We start from the raw sequence: 13,748 nt of genomic DNA, 5'->3' as shown, positions 1-13,748 counted from the left end.
ATCATAGACTCATACATTGGTTTGGGTTGGAAGGGACTTTTAAAGGGCATCTGGTCCAAATACCCTGCAGAAGCAGAGGCATCTTTAACTACACCAGGTTGCTCAGAGCCCCGTCTAACCTGACCTTGAATGTTTCCAGGGGTGGGGCCTCCACCACCTCTCTGGGCAACCTATTCCAGTATTTTACCACCCTCATTTTAAAAAAAAAAAAAATCTTCCTTATATCTAGTCTAAATCCACCTTCCCTTAGTTTAAAACCATTACTCCTTGTCCTATCACAATGTTGTCAGAATAAGACTCCTTAGTCCTCGGTGATAAGAGCATGGTTTTATTATGGGTCCAGGCACTTAAGGAATACTTCTAACAAATCATGTGCTGTGACACCACAGTTTTGGTTTCCTTAAATCAGGTAACTGACACATGTCAATTAACATTTCTCTGAAAACTATTACATATTATAATTATTTGGGGGAAATTATTTACATTGATCCTTCCCAGTGCCACATCATCATTGTCTGCACACATCCAAGCTTCTCTTTTTATAGTTTTTTTTTGTGGTCTCCAGTGAAGCAATGAGGGTTGTCCATTTTATTCTTCTTCTGACCTTTTAGTCCTTTCTCCTGCTATAGATTTACCTTGTCTTACAGCACAGGCCTTCAAAACCTGTTTATACACAACCTATGCTGGTGCAAGATGTTCCAGGAAATCACTGTATTCACACAAAGTCCACACAATCACAATGGCACCCACAGACACTGTACCGTACCATTAATCCCAAGGTCAAGCTAACTTAATACAAAGCTTGTATGAGAAAGGAGAGGAGGGGAGGGCAGAGGAGGGGAAAAAAGAAAGGGGGAAAAGGAAAGGGGGAAAAGGAAAAGGAGGGAAGAGAATGGGGGAAAATGAAAGGGAAATGGAAAGGGAAAAGGGAAAAGGGAAAAGGGAAAAGGGAAAAGGGAAAAGGGAAAAGGGAAGAGGGAAGGGAAGGGAAGGGAAGGGAAGGGAAGGGAAGGGAAGGGAAGGGAAGGGAAGGGAAGGGAAGGGAAGGGAAGGGAAGGGAAGGGAAGGGAAGGGAAGGGAAGGGAAGGAAAGGAAAGGAAAGGAAAGGAAAGGAAAGGAAAGGAAAGGAAAGGAAAGGAAAGGAAAGGAAAGGAAAGGAAAGGAAAGGAAAGGAAAGGAAAGGAAAGGAAAGGAAAGGAAAGGAAAGGAAAGGAAAGGAAAGGAAAGGAAAGGAAAGGAAAGGAAAGGAAAGGAAAGGAAAGGAAAGGAAAGGAAAGGAAAGGAAAGGAAAGGAAAGGAAAGGAAAGGAAAGGAGGAAAGAAAAAAGGAAAAGGAAAAATGAAAGGAAAAGGAAAAAGGAAAGGACAAGGGAAGGGGAATATGAAAAGCAAAGGTCTGATCCCATCTATACTTAGGCAAGGCATGGGTTTGGGGCAGCGAACAGCCTCAGAGGATAGTACAGCTGAGAAAAGGGCAGGGAAAGGGCCGAGGTAGAGACGCCCGGTCCCGACCGAGCGCTGCGTGCGCCGAGTGTGGCCGCCAACCCGGCCGGTGCGCTCAGCTCCGGCAGAGCCAGGACCTCTCACAGCCCTCGGCCTCGTGGATCGGCAGCAGCCCTCCCTGCTGCCAGCAGCGGCAGAGAAAATGGCGCTTCGTGCTCAGCAGCTCCAAAGGGAACCCCGGGAGAGGCGCGGAGCCAGTCCGCGCTGCGACCGCTCCCCTCGGCGGGGCGAGTAGGGAGGAGAAGAAATACTTGTGCTGCCGGAATTCATTGTGCTGTTTGCGTCTTGCAGTTGATGCAAGAAGTAGTTACTGTTGCAAAAAAAAGTGGAATATTTTTCATTTAAGCTAAAGTTTCATCTAAGTACTTGATAATCTTTAAGGCCCCTTCCAACCCAAACTATTCTATGATTCTATGAATTGTATTCTTTTGAAAGTTAGACAGAATGTCCCTCTGGTAGGGTGTTTTCTTTCAAGCAGTGTTTTCCCAGACACTGCTCATTCTTTGGAGATGATAACGTCTTGAGGGATGTATGGTCTGTGCTGAACAGATGACTTTTCTGGAGTAACCTCTGTAGCCTTTCCCTGTTTCAAATGTAAGGTCAAGCAGAGAGCTGGAGCCAGCTCCAAATTAGCGAGAGTTTTGGCTGTTGTGAAGTTCTTAAGAACATTAAAAATTAATGCTTGGAAAGTAAGAGAATATGCATAAGATTGCTGGGAAAATTTATACATATGCATGTAAGTGGGAAATATATTCTGTAACCAGCTCTTGTCTCGTTGGACATGATTGATGGAGATCCCTCCCTGATGTTGCCCAAGCCTGATAGATCATGCTTGCTTTCTAAAACTGCAAAATGAGTGTTAGAGAGTTTATTTGCCGGCATTTTCGGTATCCCAGTTGTTAGTTTGACCTCATTTATATTCATCTTGCAGTCATAACCTCATTTATATTCATCTTGCAGTCACAACCTTAATGTCAACAATACTTAACATATATAAGCTTTGCCTAATATTGGTTGCAATAATTACTTGAGTGCAATCAGTCTCCTTAAAACTTTTTTTTTTCCTTCAGTTTGTTGTACTTCATGGCTTTGCTATGTATTTAAAGTTATACTGCAGAATCTTGAAATCTTTACTACCATCTGCAGTTCAAATTCCTGCTACGATCTTCTTGGTAAACCCTGAATTATTTATATTACTTCTGTGTTTTATAGCTTCAGCAGTGCAGACAATGCAGGACCAGGGAGGTGATTCTGTCCCTGTACTCGGCATTGATGAGGCAGCACCTCGAATGCTGTGTTTGGTTTTCAGCCCCGCGTTACAAGAAAGTTATTGAGGTACTGGAGCATGTCCAGAGAAGGGCAATGAAGCTGGTGAAGGGGCTGGAGAACAAGTGTTATAAGGAGCGGCTGAGGGAGCAGGGGTTGTTTAGCCTGGAGATAAAGAGGCTGAGGGGAGACCTTATCACTGTCTACAACTGCCTGAAAGGAGGTTGTAGAGAGGTGAGTGCTGGCCTCTTCTCCCAAGTCACAGGCAATAGGATGAGAGGGAATGGCCTCAAGTTGCACCAGGGAAGGTTCAGATTGAACATTAGGAAAAATTTCTTCGCCAAAAGGGTTATCAGGCACTGGAAATGATACTGAAAATATCTGCAAATAAAACCCTCTAAGACTCATTTTGGAGTTTTAGAAAGCAAGTATCCTTTATCAGGCCTGGGTAATATCCAGGAATGATCTCCATCAATCATGTGCAATGAGAGAAATGCTGGTTACAAAATATATTTCCCACTTACATGCATATGTATAAATTTTCCCAGCAATCTTATGCATATTCTATTACTTTCCAAGGACTAATTTTAATGTTATGAAACTGCAACAGTCAAAACTCTTGCTAATTTGGAGCTGGTTCCAGTGCTCTGCTTAACCTTGGCTTTTAAGTTATGTAGAAACTCCAGACAGAGGTGATTACAGAAGAAGAGACATCTGTTTAGCACAAATCGTTCCTCACACAATACATTATCATTTTCAAAGAAAGGACACCTTATTGCTCTCTACAACTACCTGGAAGGAGGTTGTAGAGAGGAGGGTGCTGGCCTCTTCTCCCAAGTGACAGGGGATAGGATGGGGGGAATGGCCTCAAGCTGCACCAGGGGAGGTTCAGATTGGACATCAGGAAAAAAAATTCACAGGAAGAGGGATTGGGCACTGGCAGAGGCTGCCCAGGAAGGTGGTTGAGTCCCCATCCCTGGAGGTGTTTCAAAGATGAGGTGCTCAGGGACATGGTTTAGTGGCATGTAGGAATGGTTGGACTCGATGATCCAAGAGGTCTTTTCCAACCTGGTGATTCTATGAATCTGTGAGGCTATGAAAACCTGCTATTAGAGGGACATTCTAACTTTCAAACTGCAACTGCTTAGACAAAACATAACGGTACTTTAGCTTAAATCAAAATATTCCACTTTGAACTATTCCACATATCGTATCAGAAGAGGCTGCCCAGGGAGGTGGCTGAGCGCCGATCCCTGGAAAGATTTAAAAGAGGGGGGGATGAGGTGCTCGGGGCCGGGTTCGGTCAGCGGGCAGGTGCGACGGGTCTCCACGCTCTCCCACCCCCTCGGCCCCCTCCCGGCGCGCGCGGCCCGCGGCGGCCCCGCCCCTGGGGGCGGGCAGGGGGCGGTCGGAGCGGGTAGGGCCGGGTCGAGCGGAGCTGAGCGGAGCCTCGGGGGCGGCCAGGATGGATCTGCACCAGCCCGCCAGCCGGTACCGAGTGGTGAGTGTGGGGCCCCGCTCGCTCTCTCCCCTTCCCCCATCCTCTGGTCGGGACGGGGAAGGAAGGAGCGGCGGGGGCTCCTCCGGTTGCTGCGCGGGGGTGGCGGGGACTCCCCGGCCCTTCCGCGGCGCGATGGCGGCCGCGTCCCCTTCCGCCTGGCGCGGGGACACCCGGGCCCGACCGGGCGCCTCGGGGAGCTCTGCCCTCCGCCGGCAGCCCCGGGGGCGGCCCGCACGAGAAGCGGCCTTGGCCTGCCTCTCCTCGCGGGGCTGACCCTTCCCCTCCTCCCCCTTTTCCCCTCGGAGCTGCCCCCTTTCCCCCTCGTCCCCCTTCGCTCGGGGCTGCCCTCTTTCCTCTCCTCCTCCTTTCGTCTTTCCCTTCTCCCTGGGGCTGCCCCTTTTCCCCTCCTCCCTCTCGCGGCTGCCCCCTTTCCCCCTTTCCCCTCCTTCCTCTCGCAGCTGCCTCCTTTTCTCCCTCTCAGCGCTGCCTCCCCCCCCCCGCCCCCCCCCCCTTTTCCTCTTCTTCCCTCGGGGCTACCCCATTTCCCATGCCCCCCTTTGCCTCCTTTCCCTCCTCCCCCTCGGGGCTGCCCCCTTTTCCCCTGCTCCCTTTCTCCTTTCTCTCTTCCTCAGAGCCTCCCCCTTTCCTCTTCCCCTCGGGGCTGTCCCCCTTCCCCTTGCCCATTCCAGCCTCCCCTCGGTTGTTGGGGCCATGGGGATTCCCTCACCCCGCTGGGAAGGGCTGTCGGGCCCCTCTGGAGGGCGCAGTGCAAAGCAGGGCAGGGGTTCAGCCCTGCCTCCCTGCGGAGTTAGGGAAAGGGCGTGTGTCTGGGCAGTGCGTGCTGGGAGCCAAGCGGCGTTCTGCTCCAAAAGTTCCTTTGTAATGGCTCGTGGCTGCCTGACTCTGACGCAGCGATGGCGTGTAGTGCTTGTTGTCATCTTGAAACCCGTGTATCTGTGTGTATACGCACACACCAGTGCGCTGGCATGCTGAAGATGAGGTGCAGGGGACTGTAAAATGCTAGGCAGGAGACTGACCTTCGGCAAGCCTCTGATTGTGTCTGTACACACACATGCACACAACATGTGCATGACGCTGGCTTACTAAAGATCAGCCTTCAGCACTTTTCAGTTCATGGAGTCCCGTTTAAAACCATCCTTTCCTTCCTCCTAAACTTCCCTAGAGAAATTTAGGATGCAAAATATTTGTCCTGCTGGATTGATTGTGCTATTTGTTTCTTGCTGTCATTAGTTTAACTTCACTTATGTTCATCTTGCAGTCGCAACCTTAATGTCAACAATACTCAAAATATATAAGCTTTTCTGAATATTGGTTGCTAAAATTACTTGAGTGCTGTCAGTCTCGTTAAAACTTTTTTCCTTCAATTTGTTGTAATTCATGGCTTTGTCGTGTATGTAAGCTTGCACTACGGAACTCTGAAATCTTTGCTGCTGTCTGCAGTTTGAATTCCTGCTGCGATCTTCTTGCTAAATCCTGATTTATTTATGTTACTTTTGTGTTTTACAGCTTGAGCAGTGCAGAGAATGTCTGTAGAATTAATCACACTCTGTGCATATGTAGTATAAAATATTGATATTTATATTCAGATTGTTCCTAGTTTATGATCTTAAAAAAAAATCAGAAAATGTGTGTAATGGGTTTGGAATATCTATTTTGAGAGTCTTACTGTGTGGGTAGTTTCTGTATGCTCTTGGACAATTATGTTCTGGGATTGTCATAGCTGGCGAACATACTCACGAGTGACGTATACCTTTAGGATGCTACCAGGAAGCCAAGCACTTTATGGGTCAGTGCTCTCTAGCACGCTTCTTCCCTGCACCTTGCTACCATATTCTGGAATCAGGAGAATTCCTGAAGTCTTTCCTTCTTTGCAACGGAGAGCAAAAATGCTGGCAGAGCATTCTTTTAAGAGCCTACAAACAAGATCTTCCCCGAGGGGTCAAGTAACCTGGGTATGTTTTAAAAGGCCTTAGAAATAGATGCTGTTAAACCTCAGTGAAACATGAGGGAAATTTTAATTCCATTACTTAAAGGAGTACATGGTAAAATGGAATGAAGAAATAATTTGCCTCTGTAATATTTTTTATATTGTGCTTGGGAACTTCTAGTGATGGTGTTGGTGCCCAGATTTCAGTAAACGCTCTTCCTGTGGCCTTTTGAAAGGGCTAATCTTAGTATTTGACAGCAGGAGTTGGCCTAGTCAGTTCCCTGGGTGCATTACACTTTGTAGTCAATTTGTGTCGCTGACTTCTGTTACAGAAGTGTTCTCTGAAGCTCTTGCAGTTACAGCATGTTAAGTTCCATTGAATTTGTTTTAAGTCACAATGAAAGCGCTGCCTTTATTTGTGATGTACTCCAGAGTCTATAATTCGGCTATTACTGTCCCATAGGAAAGAGCATATTGTTTTATCATCTCTCTGTTATATCTAACTGCTAGACATTGAGGTACTTGTAATGTTATTTACTCGCTGTGTTGGGTCAGAGAATAGAAGGAGCAAGGCAATTGCGGATATACTTAATTAGCACCTCATTGTTCAAGCATATGATCTTAAGTGTTATGATGCATTTGCTTACAAAATGGCTGTGATAGGTAGTAAGCAATAGATTATTGCAGATTTTATGGTTGTGTCCTAATTTTTAAGGGCAAAATATAGAAATATGACTTCATGTGGCTTATATTGCATTAGTTTTGTGAATGTCCCTCTCCTTCGTGCTAAGCCGATGAAATCTGATCAGTTCTGTTATGCCTACTGTATGTCTTTTCAGTGATACCCATTCTGCCTGACTGACCTTTTTTTGTTCTATTTGGGGCAAGTTTCTCCTCTAAAGAGAGAGAATTATAGGTGTACATGGTTACTGAAAGAATTCTGAGTTGCTTTTCCTGGCAGTTACAGTAGCACTTCAGTGAAGCTGAAGGAGCTATCTCACTGCCGCTGCCTGTTTTTATTTGTGGATTCTTCAAGTAAGTTAAACTAGAAGACTTTAAGAATAGCAGGCAATTTATTTTTGAGCTTTAGCACAAGCCAGTTTTATGACTTTTTAAGAAACAGAAAATGTCTGATCATAAAGCTAACCCTCAGCTTTGCTTGTTTTTTAGCTCTGTCAGAAATAGCACTAAAGCTTTGTTCTTAATCTTTCTTGTGCATCTGCGTTTTAAATAAAAAGCAGTCACAAAATGTTCAAACTAGGCAGCTGCTAAAAAGCTGGTACTTGGAACTGCAGCAAAGTCAGTATTGTGAGCAAAGAGCAGGCAGTACATGAGCATTATGTAACTATTAATATCTGTAGCAGGCGTGTGTGATTTGGATTGCTTTCTGCCCCTCCTTTTTTTGTCCTCTCTTCATAGGGCAAAAAGACAACTAATTGATGGGTAAGAATTTGTTATGCTCCCCTGCAGGAATATGACATCAGAAGTGAATTAGCCAACCTTTGTCTTGCTTTACTTCCTTTTTTTTCTTAGTCACTTGTTTGCTGCAATCCTGTTGGGAAGCGTGTCTTAGATTTTACATTCATTACAGGTATAGCCAGTTCAGTTGTGTCATTTCCTTATTGTTTTAATTTTTTTTCTTTTTCTTCCCTTGTTCTTCTTGCTGTTGGATAAGGGGACAGACATCAGCTTCAGGAAAATTATAATAAAAATTCTAGAGTGATCATTCTAGGTGCAGTTGAACTTGATGATCTCAAAGGTCTTTTCCAAACAAATGATTCTGTGATTCTCCTGATACTTTTTACCTTCTAGCCCTTTGTCATCTGATCTCAATTTCTGCATTACTCTCTTATCTGAAATGTCTGTTCATAGTCTACCTTGTTTGCCATAAGAGCGGTTTAAATGATGCTTTGTGAACCTATACTGAAATGAAAAGAAATGCAGCCGTTTTCTGCAATGCATAAAACTGAGTGAGCAACTAATTATGAAAGCTCCAGATTGTCTTGTGTTTTTTTTTTTTCTGTGAAATGTGATTTTCCAGATAACTGAGTCATGAGGGAAGACTTCACATGCATATGAGTGATCTAGGCACTGAAATCCCATTGAAGGCTGCAGGGCTTACATGCTGAACTGCTTAAAAATTATAATCAACTCGCTACTCTCCCCAGTCTTTTCTGATTAAAGTTTTGAGTTTTCAATTTGAGGTCAGGTAGTCATCAGTCTTTGACGGATGGGGTGTTCGGAGGTAGATAGGTAAGTGGTAAAATGGGTAGGTAGCTAACTGGGGCAGATGGAGCCAAAGGCAGCAGTCCACGCGGGTGTCAGTTTAGCAGTTGCTGAACTTGCTGTGTCACTGTAGCACCTGGTTTTGTTGAGGTTTGTAAGTGGTGGGTAATGCAAGACTCGAGACAGCAGCCTGATCTGAAAGGTCTTTTTCCAAACAAATGATTCTATGTTTCTCCTGATACTTTTTACCTTCTACTCCTTTGTCATCTGACCTCAGTTTCTGCATTGCTCTCGTCTGAAATGTCTGTTCCTAGTCCACCTTGTGTGCCTTAAAAGTAGTTATAATGATGCTATGGTACAACACTGTATGGGGGTAAAAAAATTTTATTTTTTAAAAGGTGTGTGAATCTTGTACGAATGTGAGTTGTGTGTGTTTTCTGGAAACAGGGTTAAGAGATGGAAATTGGTGCTGTAAAGGCTTTATTCCATTCCGTTCCGTTTGCCTGCACAATGTTGTGTGTTGTGAATATTTTTACAGTTAACTCAGAAGAGGCTTAATGTTCTGTACATCTTAACACTATTGTCATTGACTCTTTACTTGTACAAAGTTATCTGGTGAAATACCTTAATCAAAACCAAGTTGTCTTTGTAGGTCTGAAACACATGAAAGTAAACCTACGCAGAAAATATGCACAGAGAAAAATCTCCTCCTTACTTTCTTTTCATGGGATTGAGTCTAATAGTGATTGGAAGATAAAACCCTAAATGTTGTTTATTCTTCATCTTTTTATATAAGACCTCTGGCTTATATCAGCATGTTTTTTTTTGTAGTATTTGTCTTTGGAGGACTCTTATGTAATTGGTCTTCCTGATCAGATTGAGCTAGCTTACATTAGGGAAATTCTCTTGCTTTCTACAGATCTGGTAGTGATGTTGTAACTGAAAGATGGAATACTGCATTTAGGGACCTGTGTTTATAGCACTAAAAAACAGTGAGTAGAGATGCATTAAGTGATAAGCTTTACTGTTGCTTGCTTGTGACAGTTGCACTGACATTTTTACTGATATGAACCTCTTAATCACTGAAGATAAATTTTTTCAGTGCACTAGCTTTTTGCATGTGAAACACCTAGCATAAACCTTAAATAGCTTAGAAGGGTAAATGAAGATCTTCTGAAAGATAGGTGACAGTTTCAAAGAATGGGCTGTCCTTGCATCTTAATTGTTTTTTGGGAATTTGTTAATTAACATTTTAAACGTTGAATTTATTTCTGTGACATTTTTACCTGTGACAAATTTGTCACTGTGAAACAGTTTTTTTTCCTTGAAAGAGTAGCTTTAATTTTTTCATAAACACCTTTCCCTAGTTTTTATGAAGAATCCTGCCACCGATGAAGAAGAAAAATTATAAATGTTGAGTTGTATTTGGAGATTCAGTAGTGATGCAGTGAATGCTTAAAAAGTAATGTTTTACTTTTTTTTTTCCACTCTTTAGTTTTTCATTAAGTTTGTCAGTACTTTCTGTTCCATATGAACAAGGAAATAAACCTCATTTCTCTTTGTGTGTTCCTCCTATGTCAAGGTGATCAGGTGCCAGACAGGTATAATCCTTTATGTCTATTCCCCGTGTAAATAAAAAGCAGGGCAGTGTGTTACCATTACTGTCTGGTTTTTGGATTTCTCTTTTGAAGGGCCATAGATAGAATACCCAGATCTGCATCTGATTCAAAGAAGAAGCACTGGCTAGCTGGTGCAAGAAGAGTGAAAGCAGTTACAGTGGCCTTCTGCTTCTTTATGTGGGCACAGGTTGTGGCATGTGGGCAGTTTCCTTTCTTTTTGACGTGGATACAGAGGGACATAAGGTGGTTTTTGTCAGTCCGACACACAGATAGGTTTAGTTACGTAAAGCACCACTTTATCATACTGAGCAGAATAAAATGAGTAGTAAAAAGCATCAAGACTTACCTGGGTTGTTCCACTTGGGTTTTTCTCCAAAAGTCCTGGTTGAGTGTGTGTGAGGGTAGTGCAGGAGGAGAGGGTTAGAACAGGACTGTGTGTTTTGGTGGCAGGAAGCTGTTGGTTTGGCTGAGCCTATCTTGTGAAACTGCGGCATTTCTAGGCTCTTGAGAGTTGCACAAAGCTGAAAGAATGATATACCTGATCTGTGTGGTGGCACTAGGTCATGTAATGTAAAAGGACAGCTTCAGGCTGTGGCATGTGTACATGCCACGTCTAGTGACTCTTCTAATCCTATCAAAAAAGGCGGAAATTCAGTAACAGGAATAAAATACCTTCAAATAGCAGGGTTAGCAGAAGTCAGCTGTGATGTGGCCAAGCTAGATGTTCTTTTTGTGTTACTTTAAAAAAGAGAAACTGAGCGCTCATTCAGCTTGTCCTATCTGAAAAATGTGGTGGGAGCCACATCAGGGTAATCTCAGAAATCAAGCACTACATAAATAAAAAAACACTAGTAGCAGTCTTCTAGATGGGGAAAATGAGGCACTTCTGACAAATGGCTAATTCTGGTCTTATTTTGAAATTTTCTTCCCAGTGACAGTGCTGTCAAAATAAGGAAGATGTAACAGCTGTTAATGTTGTGACACCTAACTTTGTGAGACCTCAGTGTTCGGTTTACACTTTTAGATTTGAATGTTGTGGTGAGTTTCATAGCCTCAAATCTTATTCTAGTCTTCAAGTGCGTCAACTACTTCGTAAAGAGGAATGAACAAATGGAAGTATACCAGTACACCCACATTTGGCAAGACATTTTCAAATGGAGAAAAGTAATCTTAAGAGATTATGAATAAAACAAGAAAAAAATGGCAACTTGTTAGGTTGGAGAGGCACTGCCAGCTCTTCCTGCTGAAACAGAGCTGTTGCACGGCCAAGACTGTGGGTTCGACCTGCCTCGGGCGTAGGTCTCCCACTTCCTAGACAAGTGCTGTCATAGCTAGCCAATTTTAGTAAAATGGTCACCCCCTTTGCCAGATGTATTTTTAATGAAAATGACTAACTGCTTCTGTTTTGTGCTGAAGTAATTTCAGACTTGCACAGTGGAGGCCCCCAGCACACGTCAGGATGCGGATGCCTTACAGCTTTGAGACTTGCAGTGAAAGGGGAAAATATATTTCCATTCTAACATTTAACTACTTATTCTGCTTAAACGTCATTTCCTTTACTGTAGGCTAAGATTAGCCAAAAATTGATATAGTCTAGCTTACTTCTCAGTCACTCTTGTAGCCAAAACATTAAATACTGAGTAATCCCCCCATCCCTGGGTGTGCCTCCTCTGATTACATTTGGAATGGACAGAATGATTTAGAAAACAAGACTCCAAACTTTGAGTGATGTAGACACAACAAAATCTCGTCAGTACCTTGTGCATTACTTTATTTCTGATTGTAATCCCATTTTACTTTTGTTACTGTTCAGGGTGCTTGGCAGAAATTTGCTCTCTTTCTCCTTGTGAAATGTCTTTCCAGTGAAAAATAGAAGGAAAATATTGATCTCTGACTGTTGTATGGTGGCTTAATGTTCGCAAGCATAGTTGATCCATTGTAGCTTTGAACAATATTTTACCTTTTGACAGTAATCCTATTAATGTTGGCTGATTATTATGGTAAGAGAGGTCAGAGTCATGTACTTGGTAAAGCTGTGTATATAGCTTGAATTACTGAAAATGGTTTTGCTTTTCCCTGATTAATCTGAAAAGGTTATGTAGAACAGCTTTGAGGAAGAGTTATTGAGAAGAGAACACTTACAGTATCAGTCATCTCCTTATTGCAGAAAATAGAATTGTTTGGGTTTTCTGTTTTTGTAGAGTACCACAAGGTCATGTTTAAGCATTGCTTTGGTATGGTTGGTGTAGTAAACACTTGTCGTCTTTGAGGAGTGAGTGATGCCTTTGGTAAAGCATGAGACAATTGGGATAGGAGGGCTGGGTAAAACTGAGGCCAGTTGTCCGTTTAGATCATGGTACTTTGAATCGATTGTCCTATTTTGGTATTTAAGCGAAGCTGTATGTAAGGCATTTTTAAAGAATGTACTGAAGCAGGCTCTTAATTGAAACCTCAGAGTTGTGGTTGCAAAATTTACTTGCATCAAATGCCTAGAATAAATTATTAGGAAAAAGACTTGCACAAACTGTTTACTCTTACAAACTTGTTCTGAATTCTAGAATGAGTGTGCATAATTTGAACAAATGAGCTGGCCACTGAAGCCTTGCAGTAGTGGTGATGAGCAGTGTGGCCTATGTTCCTTTCCCATCTACCTCAATGTCTAATACTCTTTGTTTTACTACCCTGTTATGGTCTAGAGGTAGCACTACTTTGGTCATCTTATATGCTCCTCCAAAGACTGCTGCTTCTTTCTTTCCTTCTTTTTTTTTTTTTTTTTTTTTTCCTTTAGCTGCCTTATAATCAAACAACTTGCTGGAAAATGCCTGTCTAGTAACTGAGAGGTCCAGAAAATTGTCCTTTGGGCTGCATATTTTATAGGTCTGCTAAAGAAATGCTTAGTCAGCAACTTAAGCTCTAACAGGAGGGTTGACTAAACTGGATACTGTCTGTTGAGACTTAAATGTGTTGTTTAAAGAAAAGGCTTTTAATATTCATTGCTGTTGTGTGAGTTGTGTTTCTCTGCTACTTAAACTTTAATAAAGTTATACATCCCATAGTGGGTGGGAGAAAAGGAAACTACAAATCAAAATAAGGATCTTTTTAGTAGAGCCTGTTTTTCTGCATGCAATATATAAAAAGTGTGTTCAGCTGATGGGGGGGTGTGTGTGTGGTGTTAAGCTGTTGCAGTTTATCTGTATTATCTCTGCATTGTGGAGCTTGAGTACTGAATTTCCAGTTACTAAAAAAACTGAGTTATGCTGAAAAAGTCAGGCATATTTGACCTCTAGCTGTAGAGAGTGTTTGCTCTTATTGATTAATAATATCCCCTGATTTATATTTTATTGAATGATTTCATTTAGAGCTACTCTGTACTGTTGAGTAGGAAACTGTTCTGTTTGACTAGTTTTATTCGAATACACGAGCAATAAACTTCTCTGTCAATAAAGTTGACGCATTTGAAATTTTTCTTAGAGTTACTGTAGAATTTTCAAGGCACTGACCTGTTATATAGAAGAGACAAAGTAAAATCCTTTTTTTTTTTTCCTACTTCTCTCAAATCAATTAATTTGCCCTGTCTTCATTAAGAATCTTGGTGCATGACCCTTCTTACTGTACTTGGGCCTTTAAATGAAAAGGTGTAGTATATTTGGAGGAAAAAAACCCCAGCTTTTCAGCCCGGATGAATG

General features: G+C 42.6%; 1 protein-coding gene across 3 annotated transcripts in view; it reads left to right on the top strand.

The window, feature by feature from the left end:
* Positions 1-4,084: 4,084 nt before the first annotated feature.
* The window catches only part of NDFIP2 (Nedd4 family interacting protein 2), a 48,044-nt gene continuing 38,380 nt past the window's right edge, over positions 4,085-13,748 (top strand). The window contains exon 1 of one of the 3 annotated variants that reach the window (XM_054067760.1): positions 4,085-4,269. In XM_054067760.1, coding sequence (XP_053923735.1) covers positions 4,234-4,269 — 36 coding nt within the window. In that variant the 5' untranslated portion in view covers positions 4,085-4,233. Of the gene's footprint in view, positions 4,270-6,099; positions 6,243-13,748 lie in introns of those variants that run through there. The other 2 variants (XM_054067719.1, XM_054067730.1) reach the window with 2 other exon arrangements.

This window comes from Cuculus canorus, chromosome 1 (genome assembly GCF_017976375.1).
Source record: "Cuculus canorus isolate bCucCan1 chromosome 1, bCucCan1.pri, whole genome shotgun sequence".
NCBI classification, from domain to species: Eukaryota; Metazoa; Chordata; class Aves; order Cuculiformes; family Cuculidae; genus Cuculus; species Cuculus canorus.
This window is presented reverse-complemented; position numbering and strand designations above follow the sequence as displayed.